The 21,851-nt window shown below is 34.0% G+C and overlaps 1 protein-coding gene across 2 annotated transcripts; it reads right to left on the bottom strand.

Annotated features, from left to right (window-relative positions):
- Positions 1 to 4,068: 4,068 nt before the first annotated feature.
- LOC147410365 (guanine nucleotide-binding protein alpha-2 subunit) lies at positions 4,069 to 15,537 on the bottom strand. 2 transcript variants are annotated; one of them, XM_086434495.1, is made up of 14 exons: positions 15,240 to 15,529; positions 12,750 to 12,909; positions 12,528 to 12,600; positions 10,987 to 11,024; positions 10,779 to 10,868; positions 10,552 to 10,629; positions 9,673 to 9,780; positions 9,408 to 9,509; positions 8,014 to 8,069; positions 7,060 to 7,194; positions 5,882 to 5,975; positions 5,734 to 5,793; positions 5,565 to 5,644; positions 4,069 to 4,691 (listed from the first exon to the last, which is right to left on the bottom strand). In XM_086434495.1, exons 2-14 carry the CDS (start codon positions 12,834 to 12,836, stop codon positions 4,514 to 4,516), a joined length of 1,179 nt encoding a protein of 392 aa, XP_086290621.1. In that variant the 5' UTR covers positions 12,837 to 12,909; positions 15,240 to 15,529; the 3' UTR covers positions 4,069 to 4,513. The 2 variants fall into 2 exon arrangements, with proteins under 2 accessions (XP_086290621.1, XP_086290630.1); XM_086434504.1 differs by lacking the exon at positions 9,408 to 9,509 and having other exon boundaries at positions 15,240 to 15,537.
- Positions 15,538 to 21,851: the final 6,314 nt, after the last annotated feature.

Below are 21,851 nucleotides of genomic sequence, written 5' to 3'. Positions count from 1 at the left end.
GGTCTAGGGAGAGTGGACGAAATAGAAAAGAAAGATCGACACGTTCACCCAAAGAGAAAAGTACACGTGTGGGGTCCAACATCCTTGGACTTATGTGACTATCTGTATGAAATGATCAATGATTGCTGATTGCTGATTAGTTTTAAGAGACGTACAACTAGAAGTTTGCCGTCTAAAAGATAAATAAAAATATAAAAAAGAAATATTTTAGTAAGGAAAATGCTGACGTAACATTGAAATTGACATCGTTTCAGACATTGCTGACGTGTATGTGTCTGTAGATCATAGATGGTTTCATTGAGATACGAGGGAGAAGTATCTATGGTTTTGTACACACCAATGTCCCAAACGATATCAATTTTATTGTTACTCCAGCACGACTCTTTGAGTAAGCAAGCAAGAAAATATCACTGCGTTTGGATAGAGCTTCTTGACGACTTCTGCTCTTGCGGGGAGCTAGCAAACGTTTGGATAGATTTTTGCTTTGGCGTGGAGAGGTTTTTGCTCTTGCGGGGAGAGGTTTTTTGCTCTTTGTGGAGAAGCTTCAAAGACCTGCTCTTCCGCGGAGAGGTTTTTTGCTCTTGCAGGGAGTGATTGAGCTTTTGCTCTTGCACGGAGAGGTGTATCCACACAGGCCCTATATTTTTATAGTTGCGTATACAGCCCCACTAGCACAATGGGCCGCAACTTGAACAGATTGGAGGGTGGACCCAGGCTTTGGTAACATGGTAGGGCCCTCAGTTCGAACTTAATCCAAGCATCGAATTAGAGCTCGGTCCAAGATTGAGCTTCTAAAATCGGGTTAGTCAGAATTAGAGAATTTTAGATGGGTTGAACTCATTAAATAAGTTTTTTTTTCTTTTTTTTTTTTTTGGTACAATTATCGTAAAAACCTTTTTTTTTTTAATATTTACCAAAAAATTCATCCTAAAAAAATATGAACTTTTTAGTGCTCAATTTATCAAATATTAGACCAAAAAGGATTTTGGTGTGTAAATGTCGTAATTACCCTTTCAAGAATTTTTAAGATTTAAAAAACGTGTTTATTTAAGGTATTTCTATGTTTTAAAATTAATGGCATTTTCTTTGACTATGATCATTTCTTATAGATCAATGAAAAATAATTTAAAAGACAAAAAATATTTACATCATTATTTTCTCTTTCCAAAACTAAAAATCTTTAACTTGCATAGATGATGATGATGAAGATGAGAATCCTGAAGGATTGGCTCAATGGTAATTTCGAACCGATAAGCAGTTAATACCCGTAGGTCATGAGTTTGATACCCAGTATGAGCATTAATTCTTGAAAGGCCACTCACATGTGATGGGTGGACTGCATGTGCCCTGAGACTAGTCCTTGGACAAGATCGTCCATGGATTGGGCTACGCCCAGATACGGGCCTGGTCCGTTGTTTACAAGATACCCAATTATAAAAAATAAAAAGATAGGTATGGTCATCATCATCATCATCAAACTGATTTGATCTATGTATATTAAAGTTATTGAAATATATACATAATTTTAAAACTTAAGTTGAATGTTCATTGAATTGATTCAACAAAAAAATTAACAAGTTGACTCAAATGAGTCAAATAAAATTATATTGAATTTATAAATAGTTTTAAATAAAACATATATTTATTTTTTATTTTTCATAAAAATATTAATAATCAAATAAATTGATCAAATTAGTTTTTTATTTGACTCTGGATATTTTTAGATCAAACCATTTCGTAAAGTTGTTAAAAAGGTATTTTAGATATTTTCTTTAAAAAAATCTTCAAAGGATCCTTAAAAGTTACTATTGCCGCACTAACTTTTACTAACGCCACACTAAATGTGTGCAATTCTTTAGTGATTTACATACGAATTGGGACTTATATGGCTTGTATTCTTTACTAGAGGACTATTCGGTACATATTATCAATGAAGAGTACTTCACAATTATTATCCCTTTTTTTTTTATCAACATAGAAAAAGTCATATAAAATAAATGGAAAGAAAAATAATGTTAAAAACAAAATTCCTTAGAATGAATATTTGTTGTAAAAATAATTAAAATACATTCAAATAAGTAAAATATATAATTAATATAAAAATATTTATATATTATTATATAGTCTCGGGTTCAAGGTGAGTTGGGTTGTCCCATCCCTCAACCCAAGTTCAAAGCAAACGAAGGTCAGCTTGATTTATTCAACCCAAGCTTAACTCATGTTCTACATAACTCGACTTAGGCTTGCCCATCAATTAGGTTGAGCTTAGGGCAATCTGTCAAGTTGCATCCCTATTAATATTCCTTACGATGCATCTCGGAGAATCAAAAGTTCAAAAGACCCATGAGATCTCCAATATAAAATGAATGAATCTTCCCCTATATATATGATTTAGAAAGAATACCGCAGATGTCAATGTGCCTATAATATTATTTCCTTCATGAAATATAGGACGAACTTGCCAATTGAGACATTTCAATTAGGGGTGACGATTCTTAGACCCATAAACACACCTTGAAAAAAACACGAAGTTAGTTGGTTTTGGTTGAGCCGAACACAGGTCGTAATCATATCAATGTATCTATCCCAATTATTATAGGGGTCGTGTCGGATTAGAGACATTAAATCGATTTGATCAATTTAGTTATCATTTCATTATTAATATGTCACGTGGACCCCATGTACAATCATGGTTTCAAAACTCTTCCAAGACCAAGACGTATCATCCTCAGTTGTCTCGCTATCAAGCATGGACGAGAATGATGAACAAGTCAATTTTTCAGACGATATTTAAAACCCCATTTTCATTTTTTTCAATTTTGAACAACACGTCTCAAACGTATCGGAAAACTTATCGGAGATACGAAACCAAGTTTTAAAACCATGTGTACTACTTGACGCATATATAACCCATTTAAATAATGAAACATTAATGATATCTCAAATTTCAATAATTATTTAAATGACTATTAAAAAATTACCCATCGTAAGGGATTTTTCCATTTTATTAGGTGAATCACCAATTACACTCTTAAGCAAGTTATAATAGTATGTGTGTCAAATTGATCTACCCAACCTAGTTTAATGGGTTACACATATTTATTTATCGAGAGATTATTTGGGTTAAGGCAGACCCAAACCAGCTACAACCTCAGTGAACGCATACCACTCCTATCGGGAAGGAATAACAATCCACTATTTGATAAGATTTTACTTCAAGATATATACTTTGCAGTTCAAATTTTATATAAAATACATCTTTAAATAATTTATTGCATTAGAATAGATTTTCATTGATATCTGACAAACAGCGTGTAGACTAATTCCATGTCAGGATTAATGTTGGACAAACAACTTTGAAGCTAATTTTACCAAGACTTTCTGTCATAGGATGAGGGAAAATCCAATTCAGGATACGTAAAATGTAATTTAATACGACCAAACAAGCCCTTAAGATTTCGACATATTATTAAACGACTTGTGTAAATTTTAAGAATAACCTTACCTCAACTCAACGTAACATGACATATCTTCGCCCAAGAATCTTAAAAGTACTAGTACACTTCCAAATAAGAGTCAACTTCGAAGCAGGAAGCCCGCTTCAAAATTTGAGAGAACCCTCCTCATTACAAGAGAAAGCGGTGTTTTAAGTTTATTTCACGCCTCTACATTTTCGCTAAAATTTGAAATGGACTGCCCACTTCAACGTTTTTTCCTCCAAATAATGCTTGGAACTCAGACACAACATTCCTACGTTCATGATCAATGGGAAATTTTTTTATTTTTTTATTTTTAAAGGAAAATGAGTTCCTCAAAATATGATAATAATACAAATGAATTCAGCCTTTTGATTGCACCTAGAAGATGTCAAAAGATTTTTAAGGTGGGAAACATAAGAGAGTAACGTTAGGTGGGATTGCATGCATTCCATGTGCAATCATTCAGGTTCAGAGTTTCTTAAAATTTCAACATGTACCTCAACGAGGATATCAAAGATACTCCCATCAACAGTCAACTTAGGCCATTGACTTGGAATAATGTGAGGTACAAATTTATCAAATTCTATACTTTGTTAACTATAATCATTAAATTATAAAAATCAATATTTACTTTGTAATAGAGTTTCCATATAATATCCTCAAAAGTATTTAGGACATGATATACAAATGAAATATCCTAATTCTGATCCATCAAAAATAAGATTCCACATGGCATGTTTTGAATGGTGGCAGATCAAATAATACATCATCTTTGATTACATTCAACCAGATAAAGCCAAGAAGAGAATATTGGAAATGGCTTTGACCAAGACAAGGTGAGAAGCCCAAAAGATGCAACCAAAAGAAGGGAAAAGATCAAATGGGGCTGAAACACAAAATGACTGCAACACTTGTGAACCAGAATCGGCAAAACTATACGAATACAGTGAGCTTCATATGCCCCATCAATGAAATGTTCTTTAAACTATCAAGTTCTTGAAAAATGACTTTTTGCTCTGTAAATTGCTATATGATCACAATAAGCCTGCCTCGAAAAGGTTTCTCCTTCTGAGTGTCTCGTCCACCAGTTTGAATGTTTTCTTCACTAGCTTCTGATCAAGTGCTGTAGTCCTGTAGATTTTGAAGACCCGGTCCACACGATCAGGTGCAGTACTCTGGAAGTACAATTCCTCAAATTTCTTCTTCACAAACCTGATCGTTAAGTGTCATCAAATATACGGGAGAAATAGATCGAGAAATATAAAAAAAGGTAAGAGACCCAAAGAAAACAAAAAACCAATAAATGTGCACAGCCCTAGCATAAACTGAATGAAACAAAGGATCAAGATTCAATTCCATCTAGACTTACTAGAGCTAGGTTTTAAGATGATCCATGATCTACTGCTGAGAAAGTTAAAGTGGTGCAGACAACAAAGAACACTACAACTTCGACTTCCCCAAATACCCAATCTATTATATTCAGGTCAGAGGTTAAAAGAGGAAAATAATTAAGTTGGGAGGCGTATTATAAAACATTTGAGGTTGGAGGTGTAAAAGAGGAAAAATAATTAAGTTGGAGTGGTATTATTAAGAAAGAGAGGAGAAGAGGGAAGAGAATAATGTTGGAGGGGTAATATTGAAAAAGGTAAGACTAAAGAGAATACAGTTGGGAGTATTTTTGGGAGGAAGAAGACAAAAGGGAACACCTTTCCTCAAGATACTTTATTTATGAGATATAAATCTTGAGACAAAAGGAACGGGATCCACCGTTGTGTTTTATTATATAGATTTAAAGCAATGATCACCCAGTTTGGTCGACTTCTAGAATAGATCTAAAAGCCAGAACTCACCATACGGTGAGATCATCCTCACAAAAAATCAGCCCATTCCGAAACTTCTAACCCCATTAAAAGTGGTTTATAAACTAACGGTAAAAACCGACAGTCCACGATTCTTGAGGAGATCATCCTCACAAAAACATCAGCCCATTCTAAAACTTTTTGCCCATATTGGACAAAACACTTTGGCTAGGACTTTGGCAACCGAACGTTATCCTATATATAATATATATAAAAGAAGACTTACTCGTATGCATGCTCAATCTCTTGTTTTCCTGTCGACATAGGCTGGTAATCTTTGAACCACTCGCATACGTTTAGTGGCACCTGTGTAAGATATATGACATCAAATATCCACATAGATGATAGATTACAACCCTTGGATTGAATCTCCAGTTTAAGGTAAGATGTCTCACTTTTAGAACCTTCTTCTCAAATATATCAAACTTGTTTAAGAATAGCATAAAGGATGTTTTCTGCACAAAAGAAACAGATTAGAATCAGAAGGGAAACCCGAAATATAAGAAAAGAAGATCCAATGCAGAGAGTTTCATAGAAGAAAACCTCAAAACACGGTTGCTTTAAGACCCAATCAAAGAGTTCCTTTGTCTCCATCATGCGGTTCTTGTTTTCATCCTCGAAAAGCATCTGATCATACCTGGTGGTCAAGGATAGTTAGGTTTCACAAACATATTTTGTCCTGGGAAAGGGACTGACCCATCCTTCAGTTCCACATGCCATGCAGATACTATTTACACCTACAGAGCTGCGTGGAAGTCTGTTTTACATATCATCTTTCTACTGCTTCAATCTGCATCATTGTCAGACTACCTACTCGCACGATTAGGGCTTAAAATGGGTCGGGTCCGGGCCGGATGGAGTATATCCATCCAGATCCAAATTTTATCCAGATGTGGATCCAAATCCGACTTGGATCCTATTAGCTAAAACCATATCCAAGCCATTTTGTCTTCACTAAATCCAGATCCGACCCGACCGAATTACTTGATTGGGTCTGACTATTCGGTCGGGTCAGATCATTTCGGACCATTCAACATTTTTTTGCTACATTTCTTTTCTACTTGCTATACTATTCTATTCCCTATAATAATTCTTTTAGTTTATAAGAATTCATGCTATATTATAGTTCAAAAAAGATATTTTGAAACACATAAAAATATAATTTTCAAAGCAATATATCATTCGGATCTAGGTGGATACAAGGATGGATCTGTATCCGACCCTGATCCAAACTCGGATCAAGGGACATCAAGTCGCATTCGACCATTTTTTTTATTCGGGTCTACTCCAGGGAAAAATAGTCGAAGGATTACACCAATCAGATGATCAGAGCCATCTAATTAGCCACAACTGTGAATAGTCATTATAGTGGAATATTCAATACTCAGAAAGATTAAAATTATGTTATTGGTATGGTTTTAGGGCAATCAACACTGTGTATCATGGGCTTGGATAACTCAGATTGAGATGCTGGTTAGAGTACTCGTCGCATGAAGAGTAGTCCACCACTCCATTTACTGATGCCAACATTTAATACCAACCTTGAAGGGATTGCAGTGCAGTTTGAAGACCACCACATATCAAATCAGGGCCATTTCATATTCTTTGATGACTAAAGGGTAGCTAAACATTAAGGTCATTGTACATTAAATAAAGGTAGTACATCAAGCAAATCCATCCATAGAACATTTTTATTCAATCAAAAGAATGGCAAAGCTTACTCGCTAATTGCAACACAGAAAATCACAGCTGTAACACCTTCAAACAGATGGATCCATTTTCTTCTCTCATTTCTCTGACCTCCAACGTCAAAAAGTCTATAAACTTCACCACTTTTCTTGTTTTCTCCAACAGGGCTGCAGAAATGTTTTTAATTTCAGTAAATAAGACATGTTTAGTGACAGAGATGAACACTAATACTAACAGCAATATAAAACTGTACATTGCTACCATATGTACAGACATTTATCTCTAAGTAGGGAAGTAGCAATTACAAACAAATTTTAATCGAATTTTCTAGCAAAGTTGGAGCAGAAGCAAGATTATAGGAGGAAGCAGGAACAAGGACAACACCTAAGAAGTTTTATTGGTACAGCTAGCAACAAAGCAAGAAAAAAGTGCCATTGATTGCTTGGATGGGAGACTAGGCCAAGAACTATTAATCTTTATAGCTTAGTTTAAAAAAACCACTATTACTTTAAATAATACTTGTCCGTTCTATTTAAGACAAGTGGCCTTGCAAACATGAAAAGTTGTCTTTGTATTCTTACTGAAGGCTGAATCCAAGTCGAGACAAGTTGGTTCTAGATAGAGTACTGATCATGTCTACTTTCAGCAAGCTATCGTAAATTTTTGACATTTGGAATAAAGAAACTTTCTTTTAACAGTAATCTCTAAATGCATTAGCAATCAAAAATTGGACATAAGATTCCTGTTTCTCTCTCCATGGAAACAGGAACCTTGCAACTCTCCTATTTCAAAACCAACATAAGTCTCTGTAGGCATGGTCTTAAGTTTCGAATTAAATTCTCTTTAAGATTAGATTAAATCTGAAAATGACTAAACAAAACAACAGTCCAACTGATTCCATAACATGTGACAGTTAAGCAATTAAGAAGCAAACAACTGAGTGCAGCGATGGAGGAAAACCCTTCATAGTTAAGATGGAAACTCACCTGAACTGGATTTCTATGACACCAGTGGTTCGAACTCTTGCATAAAGAACATCATCCTGCAATTGGAAAGAGAGGCATAGCTTTGATTTGAAAAACGAAATTTGATAATATAATTTAGTGAACAAATACTACAAAGAAGCTACCAATCAAAAAAAAAAAAAAATACAAAGAAACTAAGCAATGCAATACCCCAGGAGAGTTATATTTAGAAATTCAGAACTTTTCCTAAAGGAAATTAATGTAAAATAGCCCTGGTAGCGTGATCATTAGCATACAACAACAAATTTTCGAAGAGCATAGTTGTTCACCAAACACTCCTCTATGTAGGCAAAACCGGTCTTCAATTTGATTACCACATTATCCCAAGAAGGGTTCAAGCAGTCAAAACCATAAGTAATGCGAAACACAACTGATGATGATAATTACTACAATTTTATTTCGCCAGTGGCAAAATCTTCCCAACTGAGGAGAATTGATGGGGACATCAAATCTTAAATAGTAGATTTTAATTTTTACTTAGATTTGTGTTTTAGGACTTTAATTTTATATTTGTTGGACTTATTTTAATGTTTTATTGGCCTATGGTCTTAATATAAAATTTAGGGGCAATTTAATAACTTTAGTTAGTCTTTTATTTAAATTTATTAGAGTTTGAAAATTATGAGAGAAAAAGTTACGAAAATTAGGTTTATTTATTTGGTATTTTAATTTGATTAGGATTCTTGATTTATTTTCTTTATATAGATTGTATTAGAATTTTTTTTTTTATTAATGACAACGAAGATTTTGATGAATAAAGAATGAGTTTCTTTTATAGAGTGAAGTGAGTTCTCCACCATTCTTATTGTGATTCCAAGAAACCCTTGATATGATTCCAAGGTTCCATCTTTCTATCCCTTCTCTTTTTTTTTTTCTTCTTATGTTTATTTTTCTTTTTATGATTTTCTTTTAATTTCTTAATTCTGGATTCTTGATTCTTGAAACCCATCATTTCCTTACCCTACTATAAACTTTAACCTTTAACCATTTTCATTAGGATTGTTGTCATACTCATACCTACAATCATTGTTTTCATTTTACCTTTAGACTTTACCCAATTCTAAACCAAATTCCCTAAACACCCCCATATTTTCTCATCACCCCCCACTGTCCTGCATCAATAAGTGACTATGTTATACGGGAGAGCAACTTGTGAATACCTTCTTTTTGGAGGGTAGGCTGGTATCAAAACCATGAAAATTACAAAATGGGTCTTTTTTGCTAGGCAAGCAAAATTTGGGGTCAATAATTAGTAGGTGGAGGGTCTAATCAGTGATTCTTATTGTACACAGTCAACTATCCAACTGATTTAAAATATCATGTAATAGAAAAATATGAATCTTAGCATATGAGACCTTTGTTGGAATATAATTAACATCAGACAATCTTTGCAAATTCTCCATGAAATAGTGAGCACAATCTGGAACTTGCAGTTCATTCCCACGTGAACAAGTTTCCTGCATGTACATGGAAAATTAATGACCGAGGATGCTGCACTTAACATAGAAGGAAAAAAACTGACATCTTTGTGGGAAAAGCTATATAAAGCATTGATATACGAATGAAAACAACACTGTGTTAAGTAAAATGCTCAGTTAATCTAAATGAAGTACCAGATACCTGAATTGCAGGATCCTTCCACAAAGTTTCTATCTCCTGCGCAAGGTCTTTAGTCAGACATGGATAATCAAATCTGCCTCCAATTTCTGACAATTTTTCCCCGATATCCTGTTTACCGAAAGAAAATAAATTTACTATTTTTAAAAGAGTTGAAATCCTCCAACACCAGATAAAACAGTAATGGTTTGGGATAAACAAAGATAAAGGATTTGCTAACCAAATGGTCTTTAAACAAGATCCTACGATAGATGATACTAAAACTGGTCCAAAACTATGTTACCTGATTCGTGGGTTCGCTCAGTTCAAATTCGGGTTTGCGGTTTGTTAGTCAAGAATGAACCCGGTTCGTAGGGGTAGACAGAGAAGATGGTAGATTTTGAGAAGGAAAAATCAGATTTTTTATTCACAAGTTGAAGATGAGGGCATTTGGTCATTTTCTATTAATCTATCAATAAAGACAAAGATCAAAGGGGCATGCTATCAATTTTAAAATTTAGGGGGATAGCTCAGATATTATCAATATGTGGAGGAAATATAAAAAAATAACATAAAGAATAATACTAAACTGACTCAGAAAAAGGTATTCAAAGTCAAATCCACTCAACTGATGTGGAATGTGCTTAAATGGATTTGAGTATCTTTTTTTGCGTCAGTTTAGCATGATTCTAACATAAAACAATCAATTCGTTTGGTTCACTGTATATCAGGAACCAAGAGCAAACCAGACCATAAACTGGTTCGGTTCCAACCAGTTCGCAGTTCGTTACCTTAGTAGCAAATGGGTAACCCCGGTCCAAAAAGAGTCTCAAATTGGCGATTGTTCTAAAAAGTTAAACGCTCGGTGTTACAATTAGCTCAAGGGAAAAGGTATATCCAAACCTTATTTTCAGCGGATAGAACATACTTTGAAGAATCCACTTCATTTTGAGCAAACTCCTTCGATCCATCATGTAATATCTGTTGGAATACATATAATTAGCCTTGAGAATAAAGACTACAACTCATCTCATATAAAAAAAACAGATCTAGAGTAAGCATCTCGCACTAATACATTTCATTTTATGCAAACAGGAAACAACCAACACACCATTTCTAGTATTGCATACTTTAATTGTCTGATACACATTGGCATGGATAACTGAGATATAGTTCCTTAGTTCTGCCTCATCAAAGCCCGTTTGAAACAAAAGCTTTATCTGCATATTAACCATGCATGGAAGAACAATTTCATCACAAATTGAAAAAAAAAAAAAAAAGGGTTAAAAAAATAGTTTTCTATTTAAGGTTCTGAATAAAAAGAGTGTAATTACAGACCTGCTTAAAAATGGTGGACTTTCCCGACTCTCCAGCCCCTTCACACCAAAATATGGATAATGAAAATTTAAGAGAAACGATAGAAGGACTGATGATACACTAAACAAAATTTAAAAATTTACTTTGAAACAGAGGAGCACCATCAAAGAATTTTAAAAATAAATAAATAAGAAATCTACACAAAATACATGAAGCACCTATGCTTAAAGGGGCAAAAAAAAAAATATTTTTCGGCGTGCATGTAGGTTGGTGGTTAATTGTTAATGGGTGAAGGTGGATTTTTAACCGAATCGGAATTTCAACATTTGTAGACCTTCATAGGATGTGTAGCAAAGACCAGAAAGATAAAATAAGAAATTAATGCACAGATGAAAATGTAAGGGTAGCCTAAATAGGTGATAAACCACGGACAAGTTGATTGAGATGGTTTGGTCATGGTGCAACAAAGACTGGTGACAGCAGCAATGAGAAAGTGCAAGTTGAAGGCTCTAAAAAAGAGCCAGAAGAAGATCAAAAGAGACATGGATTGGGATAATGAGTAGGTATGGTGAAATTGAATTTTTACTAAGATTAAATGGAGAACAAGTTAACTTTAGCCTACCCTGATAGTTGGGGTAAGTTTTAGATAATTATGATGATTGAAGTGGACCCCAGAGTACTGGAACGTTTACTACTAGCTTAGTTCAAAAGCATTCTGTTTGAAATACTTGCATGGCTATGCCAAAAGGGAACAAATTATTGAACTAAAGATAGTACACAGTAGGTTGAGGTTAATAGTAATATCTTGCCATGCTCCAAAAGAATATTCAGTTAAGATGAAAAGGTGGACGTGGGTTATTAGTTCAGAAAAAGAATCCAAGGTATTTGACCAACCAAACAAGAGAGATGATTTGGTTTCCATTCCAGGAGAGTTGAACCAGAGCTAGTGTTGGAAGTTTTTCAATATGTGGACAATATTGTTACAAAGATCATTGTCCATTCTCTTCTTTTCTGAAGGGAACTCTCTATAATGGAATACATCAAGAGTCTTCGGCATTTAATTGTATATAACCATTCTATTGCAACCTCCTGAAGTTCCAAAATAATGTAGGGTTAATAATAAAACAAAATCATACTAACAAGAAAATAAAAACGTCACAATCCCAAAATATAAAATAATATAACCATGTAATAAATTTAGAAGCTGCTATTGGCACCTCAACTTTTAATTATTGCACCTCAATTTCTTAAATTATTTAACACACCCCAATTAAAGATTAAAACACGCATTTCAAACATTACAAAGGTTTGGCTGAAGTTATAATCTCCACATTATAACACACTCGTTCATACAATTTCAGTAGCTGTTTACAATTATGATTAGGCTAATATAAAATCCTAAATCCAAAAAAGGAAATCTAGCACCAAAAAACGAGAGAGCTTCTATTGGCACCCCAGCTTTTACTTATTCTCAACATTCGCACATTTTCCTCATTTTCAATTGGAGTGTGTAATAAGTAGAAGTTGAGGTGCCAATAGCAGCTTTCTAAATTTTAATGTACCGAGTAGTAAAAGCTTCTGGATATGATTTTCAGCCTTTGTTTCTTGAACAATCCGTCTCTCTATTTCCGCAGCCTGAAAATTCACAAAATGACAAGAAGATTAGAGTTTAAATATCAAATGGAAAAAAGAGAAGTTTCTGAGGAGTTAATGCAGTAAAATCACACTTAGATATAGGAAAGGCCTCTCTACTGCTAGCTCAATTATCAGTACAAATTTGTCACCTGTGCATTTTCTTCAGCGTCAGCTTCATTGTAATGGCGGTGTTTGCTGCAGAGTGAGCCCATCCTTTGTATTACAATAGAGATCATAAGAATTATACTAAGTGTCCAAAGGATATCTCGGAATTTGATAACGCGTGACAAATAATGCTTCCAGTGTTGCCTGTTAAATACGTTGGAGCACATCAGAAATGGGTTACAACCAAAGGAAAGAGGAGAGCCTAAGCCTAGTTACAGTAATATTCATACAAAATAAAAATAATAATAATAAGTGGGTGAATAGTTGGACTTAGACCCACAGCTCAGTTGGTTTGACATATTGCAAAACAACTAGAGGTCGTGGGCTCAAGTCCAGCTTACCCATCCAAAAAAAAAAAAAAAAAAAGTTGGTGAATAGTTTAATTAAATCTCTAAGATATATATCTATATATATATATATATATATTTTATACGTCGAATTGCGAAGGCAGGGTTTTGATCTCAAGCCCATAACAACTACCACGCACACAAAAACTTTACCACCTCACTTGTTGGGTAAATGTCTTGTATTTTGTTGGTGGTACACAGAGTTGCAGGGGTGAGGGGGGAATGCCACCTTCCCATGGGTGGCTAGAGGGCGGAGCCCTCCAACCAAATTTTTTAGGATTTAGCAAAAAGAGAATTATGACATATTTTCTTAAAGGATTTTTCTATTTTGGGGGAGATAGACGCGTTTAGCAACTATTGGTTTCAAAAATAGAGATCTCTAGAGCTGTAAAACCAAAGAAAGAAAATAGTGATTGTTCTTGTTATGATCCGAGTACATAGTTGCACTACCAAACCATGTAAATGCTTGTGTTTCCGTGTGAAATTTCTGTTTTTTTCTCTTTCAAGATTTTGTTTATTTTACTTTTTGTCTTCTTTTTTTTTTTCGAGTGTAAGGAAATAAAGTTTGTTGAACTGAAAGAAAAAATTCCCACAGATAAAAGTAATTCAAAAATAGAGATCTCTAGAGCTGTAAAACCAAAGAAAGAAAATAGTGATTGTTCTTGTTATGATCCGTGTACATAAGTGCACTACCGAACCATGTAAATGCTTGTGTTTCCGTGTGAAATTTCTGTTTTTTTCTCTTTCAAGATTTTGTTTATTTTCCTTTTTGTCTTCTTTTTTTTTCGAGTGTAAGAAGGAAATAAAGTTTGTTGAACTGAAAGAAAAAATTCCCACAGATAAAAGTAACTCCAAACCCATGTCTCTAAATTTTTCCTCCAAACCGGCGTCCTCTCTAAATTTAAAGAAGATGCTCACCTCCAAACCAATTTGAAAGTTTGTTAACTGAAAGAAAAAATTCCCAATGATAAAAGCAACTCCAACCCACGTTTCTAAATTTTTCCTCCAAATTGGCATCTTTTCTAAATTTAGAGAATATCCTCACCTCCAAACCAATTTGAACTCCGAACGGCCCCTTCTCCAAAACACTATTTCATCCTTTAAAACACTATTCATTCAATTGAAAAAGTTGAAAAGAGAAAGGGTCAACAATGGTATTTAAAACATGTTCCATGAAAAGAGAAGGTCAAAAATAATATTTGTAAGAAAAAAAAAAAGGGATAAAATGGGTATTAAAAAAATATGAAAAATGATTTAGAGATGGCCTTTAAAATTTCTCAAGGTCTCTATATTTGGAGAGGTGAACAGAGATTTAGAGGGGATTTCTCTAAAATAGAGACTGGTTGGAGTTAGATTCGGTCGTCTCTATCTCTAAATTTAGAGTTTTAGAGACCAGTTGGAGTTGCTCTAACTGATAAGTGTTTTTAGTGCCAACAGTCCAATAATTTTTCTTTGACAAATTTTTTTTATGCCCCAAAAAAACTTTGATATACAGTTTAAAGCCAGAATCCTAAACAAGGGCTGTAGGATTAAAAATTCAGTTTGTACTGTACAGATTGGTGTGAAGCTCGTTGAGTGACCACTCACTCTATTGCTGAATTTCTCATTTTTTTTTTCAAGCTCTCATAAAGAGATAAGCATGGAAGCAAGCTCATTAACCACAGAACAACTAATCAAACAGTAAATTCTTGTAACTCCTCTCTTAGTGATCATAATAAAACATCAAATCAAAGATCATGATCCTAAAAAAAATCAGCATTTCGATTCAAAGATCATCCGAACAACCGATCAAATAAGACTTCAAATCTAAAATAGATCATCCATTAAAACTGAAACCTAAACCATTTCGAGTACAATTATAAGACACCGGTTTCTAGGTACCTTTTAACATTCAAAATCAAGTTTCACAGAAAACTATTAACATAGAAAAATCATCGATTAAGAAAAATCGAGTCACGAAAGCTACAAAAATTCCAAAATCCCCAAAAATCAAACCAATAATCTACCAAATCACACAGATCAAATACAGATTTCTTCATCTTTCGCACATATAAACTTAAACATAAAATCCAGATCAGAAAAATCTACAAATGCAAAGCTCATCAAATCCAAGCTTCACGATCGTACCTGTTAAAAGAGCAACCTCAGCTATCTGAATCAAGACTAGCATACTTAGCTCAGATTCAAATAAAATATCGAATAAAAAATCTTTCAGAAAAGTTAAGAGAGAGAGAGAGAGAGTGAGGACAGAAACGCCGCTGGATTTAGCGGTTCTTTCGCTAAATTAGCGGCGATATCTGTACTTGATATATAGAGAGAGAGAGGAGAGAGAATAAGAGTGAGAGATGCTAAATCTGGAAGGAGAGAGAGAAGGAGCCGAAAGCTGTACGTTTTATCGTCAGTCGTCAGTCAAAGTTCAAAGTAGCCTTGTTGGGAAATTTTAGTCTGTCTTTGTCTATCCTCTCGTCTGTAGAAAATTATGCTGTCATCCTCGAGAGAACGTCATCCCTATATTGCCCTGAAATGTGAATCCTAAAGGCATTAATATCTCAGCTAAGTTAATTTCAAGGACAAAGACCTCAAGATATTTCATTTGTGAACCAAAATCCCCCATCAGTCGTATTTTTAACTAGAGTTCGCCGAGCCACGATGACGATCATCCTCTTTGAGTATTATTTATAAAAAAATTGAGAAGAAAAGATAAAGAAAATTGGAAAGATAATTAATTAAAAAGGTCTTATTCAAAGTCAAACATTGGTTCAAAATTTTTTTTTTTTTAATGTATGGATTAGAAGTTGCGAAATAACTAATTTTTTATTAGGATTTCTATCAATAGTATTTTATAAAAATTGAATGGTCCACGATTTTTCAACTTATAAATTAGGGTTTTTAATTTCTGAATGAACTGTTTTTTTACGAAGATGATACCTATTCAACTTGTAAATTAGGGTTAAAAATTTCTAAATAAGTCGATTTTTGGTGATGATGATCTCTTTACTGTACAGATCGTCCTCACAAAAAATCAGCTCATTGCGAAACTTCTAATCCTTATTTTAAAAAAATGTTTGACGCAAAGTTTAACTCTCTTTAGAGCCTCCAAACACTTTAAAAGGAAAGGAATAGTGTAAAGATAATAAAGTTCAAAAAGAATAAATGAGAAAAAAACAATTGGGGGTAATATTAAAAAAAATTGAGACTGAAGGGTTGAAATGTATTTATCCTAATTGGATTCATCTCGAACGAAAGTGGACCCTAGAGTTATGTTTTATTACATAGATATGAAAAATGATTATTTGATGTTCAATGTATGTTTTTATATTCTTTAGTTGAATGTTGGTTCATGGAAAGGGTAAATAATTTTTTTATAAAGCAAATAAGGCAGTACAATATGTAATCATTTCGGTTATAAAAATTATAAAATCGAATACATGATCATTTGCTTATTAGAAAAATAATGCTAACTTAGTTACTTTTGTAAAGAATTCAACCATTTTCGCAATTAATTAATGCATAGTTGTAAAAGGAATACTCAATCTTCTCTCCTTATGTTTGTATAAAAGTGATTTCTCTATAAATCAAATTTGAATTCTTATGATTATAACTTATAAATTATTTATAATTTTTCAATATCACTCTTTTTCTTTTTTCTAAAGATATTTGTACAAAAGTAAATCTAATAACTTCATTTATGATGTTTATTTATAATATAATGATGTGGTAGTATCATTGCCCTTATTTTACATGTCAACATGGCTTAATTTTTCGATTGTACTTTTATATAAAAAAATCTTCCATAATTTTGTTGGAGTTCCCAAAATCTCCATGCAGACTCTACCATGGTTTTAAAATCTTGTTTCGTATTAATGTTTTGATTTTATAAAAAATCAAAACGACATCGAAACATTCAAAACATTAGAGATATTAAAAATTGATCTTTTAGAGAAGACCCATGTCAAGGGTATGTCATCAGTTTGAAAATGAAGAGGTTTCTCAAATATTTTTTGAAATAGGGGAGGACATATGAAAACCTTCGTTGTTTGGGAGAAGATTGAGGCCAAGGGCCATAGGGGTTTCTCAACTATTTTTGAAATATGGGGGGACATTCTGAAAATCATAGTTTTTTTTAGAGGAGATCAAAGTCAAGGGCTACATGGTTTTCTCAAATATTTTTTGAAATAAGGGGGGGCTTCTTAAAACTTAGATTATTTGATAGGAGACTGAGATCAAGGGCATCCATCAATTTGAAAACATAGGTTTCCTTCACCTCTTCTCTATTCTCACCTATCTGGGAAAATAATAAAAAGAAAAAAAACCAAAGAGAATAAAGGGGAGAGGAGAAGAACAAGAATAAGAACAGCAACAAAATCGTAGTCCTCTAAAGTGAACTTTGTGCAGCAATCTAGTTATTTCGCATTTATCTCTCTCTCCTCTGTGTAATTTGAAGCAAAACCAAAATTTAAAGTCTGAAACAATTAATGTTTCGATTCAAACATCGTTTCATCTCAATGGTTTGAAAAATCGATATGTATCATATGATACAAACTAAAACGAGACAAAATTTAAAACCATGGACTCCACCACTTATTGCATAAATCTAAAAGATATCCTACAAAGAGCTTACGATGTAAAAGGTTAATGTCACCTTAGAAGTGTGAGATAATCAATTCGATCCCAATAATATATAATAAATAAATAAATAAAATACTAATGATTTTCTGTTCCCCCCCCCCCCCCTTCCCTTGACATACTCCCTTCTCTACTCTCCTAATGTGGCGTGCCATATAACCATTGATTTCCTTGGGATACACAACTGCACATATTTTATGGGAATGTGCAATTGTGCATCCCGAGTAAAATCAATGATTCTATGCACATGCCATGTCAGGAGAGTATGGGGGAGTATGTCAGAGCGAGGAATCAGATTATCACGACTCTGGAAAAAAATTGAGGGTGGTGTGACAACTCCAACTTACCAATTCCTTCAAAGACACGTGAAAATTCCTCATGATTGCTACTTCCATTAACTAACAATGATGTCACATTACTCCCATTTGACTTTTCATTCCACACTCAAATGTAAACTTTATTAGTTGCAACATGCGCATTGCACGTGACATGCACATCATTATGAGTCGTGCTAGAGTGATCTCAAGCTGAAACCTAATATCGCACTTCTTGACGTGAAAGTGGATATGAACCATAAATGCCCCTTCACTCGTATCTCTATGAAAGCATCTATAGTTTCCATACATTTTCACGTCTAGAAGTGCGATATGAGGTTCCAGTCTAGGTCACTTCATTCAGCATTATTCTATCATCCCATAGTAGTGTATTTTTTTTGTTTTTTGGCCCTTTCTTATCTTTTTTCATGACTTCATGGCTTTCAATTGGTAAGTTGAATTTGAGCAAAAATAAAATCATTTGAAGGCTCTAATTAAGATCTTAACAACTCGACGAGGATCAAGCTCCCTTGAAATCCAATTGAGTCAAATTGTCTAGATGGATTCCAAGTTGATAATGATTTGATTTAAAGTTTAAACTTACTTTTAATAGTATATTGAGACATACTTATTAAACAAATAACTTTTGGATTTTTTGAGAGTTTCTATTGGCACCCCAACTTTAATTATTACTCCTCAATTAAAATTTAAAAAAATAAATGAATGAGTGAGAATAAGGAAAAGTTGGAGTGTCATTCAAAGTTTTTTTGGGCCAAAATTCCAATTTATTTTTTTGGATTTTATATGAGCCTATTCCTAACTGTAAAAAAACTACAGAAATTGATTAAATGGATATTATAATGTTTTTGTAATTTTGAGATAATAACTTGAACCTAATTTGTAACGTTTGAATAGTGTGTTTTAATTTTTAATCTGGGTGTGATAGATAATTGGGATTTTTCCCAATATGTGCCCAACTTATGTCCAAAATTCGGTCTTGGTACATTGCTCACTTTAATTCCCATCACTTTTATAATAAATTAATTGAATTCGTTAGTACATCTACAAACTCATAGATATTAAAAGTGATAAACTCAATAGCAGGGGAGGACCTAGGATTTTGCCCATATGGGGGCAATTAAGATTAGAAAAACATTACGAGGTCAACTTAGAGCGAAACAAATATTTTGTGAGGGCAATTAAAAGTGGGATTTTTTTTGTAGGGGCAATAGTCATAGATTTTTTATCCATCGCTAATATTTGTCGCACTATTTCATTAATCTAAAGACTTCGAAAGTTCTTGTGAGGGCAAGTGCCCCCATTGTAAATCCATCCCTGCTCACAAAGTTCATAGGTTATAAAAATGGTGAATGCATGTTTTGAAAATACAAATGACCAGTGTATCAAATTCGAAATTTCAGCATATTCAGCAAACGAAATAGAGATTCACCCTAAAGAATTAAAGAAATTGGGGCATAGAAGTAAAATTTGGGGCACTAATAACACCTATTTCTCTCTCCCTGCAATGTTTGGATTAAGAAAAGTGGAGAGAAGAGAAACTCACAAGAGAAGAGAAACAATTTCTCTCCACCATGTTTGGATTGACCAAAGAGAATTTGGGACAACTTTTAAAATTTTAAAATACTTTGAAAAGAGATCTAGCGGCAGAGTTGGAATTATAAATGGAATTGTGATAATCTGACTATCGCATGTGGCAAACTCAATTGACTACCCTAATGTGGCAAGTTTGGAATTGTAGATTTGCGCTTCTCAGGATACACAACTGCACATCCCCATAAAAAGGTGTATCTTGAGAGAATCGTATTTCTCGAGGAGTGCAAATCTACGATTTTCAAACTTGCTACACCAGGAAATTGATTGAATTTGCCACATGGGATAGTCAGTTTATCACGATTCTATAAAATATTTTAAAAGAATTTCTCTCTCAACTTTGGAAGAGAAAGAAAATTCTCATTCTTTTCTCTCTTCTCTCTTATTTTTTTCTCTTCTATTCCCACTAAACAATCCAAACAAGCGAAATGAGAATATTTCTCTCTTGTCCTCCTTTCTCTCCCGTTCCTCTTAATCCAAACATAGCGTTGTCCGTGACTTAAACACCATATTACGGATTACGCAAAAAAGACATCTGATTTGGCGCCAGCAGAACACTTTAATTCCTGGGATATTTTCTCAACCTTTCGCATTTTGTGTTCACACCACCCTTACAAAGCTATAAAGGAGAAGAGTATGGATTTTGTACTCCTGGGAGTGGAATAGCTATTCACTCCATGATCCTTTAATATGCCACGTGGGACTCTATGTAATCCATTTTCATTTTAACTTTATTTAGGCATCAACATGGGCTTGTAATACATGGGTGACTTACTCCCGTAAGCCCATAATGGAAGAAAATCATCTAGTCCAGAATGCATAAATCACCAATTAGGCTGAATTTTGGGTGTGAGCCAGAATTGATAGACCATCAAAGTTTTTTGTTTTTTATTTTGCTAGACAAACAAGGGGTTCTGTGGTAAGTGTGAAAGTGGGCTCAAAAGGTTTTGAGCTCGGGTCGCAGGATCAATACTCCACACGACTTACCAACTTAGCTAAGCTGGCATCTTCATAGGTCAAAAATCCAAAACAATAGCATACACATAAAATTTAAATAAGCACAATTCATACTAAAAAATATAAAACATGTCACTTCGAGATAAAAGATGAATACATCTTTAAAATCGGATTCGACTACAAAACATCTAAATTTGAACGTCAAAAGTTGAAAATTGGATAAACTAATTTTTTTTTATCGTTACGAATCAGTGCCACCCATCATGCAAAAATTACAAAAACATGGTGAAGTTGTTGATGTGAGAAGAGACATTCAGGTGGCACGCTTTAGTTGGTGTTTCAAACATGCAGTCTAGTATGTTTATTTCCTAATCAAATTGTGCCATGTAGACACCATTTGTATTTATAGAAATAGGGCACTATACGGTATTTTTAACTATCTTTAAAATCACACTTTATTTAGTATTTTAAATTATAAATAAACCCTTCAGATACATGTGGGTTTGCGTAACGCATACATTCTAATCTGATAAAAACAACATTTTGAAGCGTGGGTCTATCAACCAAAATACTCCGCCGAAGCAGCGAATCACATGATGAAAGAAATAGATACCTTACTTCACAAGCATTGAGACCACTTTTCTTTCCCACTCCTTTTCACTTTTTGGACGGTTTTCTTTCACTTTTGTCGCCCATCTTCACGTCCCCACGAATCCCTAGGCCATATTCCATCAATAAATTGCCTCCTTCGCTCTCACTCTTCTTTACCTCAACAAGCTAATTAACACAACCAGATCTTCAACATTTCTCACAATTTCCGCATTAATGGCGACTCAAACGTACTTAGTTCGAAACTCGTCTCACAGATCGGTAGCAATGTTGCTAGCATTTGCTTCAGCAGTAGTACTTTCTCCACTGTACGTGAGGCACCGAAAGACCGATACGCGATACGATACGAGTTTGAGCTCTGGTTTTGTTCTACCTATGGTTCTTGCTGGTCTTATAGTCGCCATTAGAGCTGTTTCTTCTTCGTCTTCGATGCAAAGAAGTGTTAATGGTCCGATGTTTCCGTCTCTGGATGCTTCGTTCGTGCTGAGAATTGGGAGTTCTTCTTGGGGACTTGGTGGGATTTTGGTATTGTTGGTGATTGTGCTTTCATGGCAGGATTCAGTCCAGGAATTTTTTTGGAGATAGAGAGAGAGAGAGAAATATTTTATTTTCTTTATTTTGT

This window comes from Akebia trifoliata, chromosome 1 (genome assembly GCF_017979445.1).
Source record: "Akebia trifoliata isolate Shusen 1 chromosome 1, ASM1797944v1, whole genome shotgun sequence".
Classification (NCBI taxonomy): domain Eukaryota; kingdom Viridiplantae; phylum Streptophyta; class Magnoliopsida; order Ranunculales; family Lardizabalaceae; genus Akebia; species Akebia trifoliata.
Note: the sequence above shows the minus strand (reverse complement) of the source record. Positions and strands in the feature narration are given on the sequence as shown.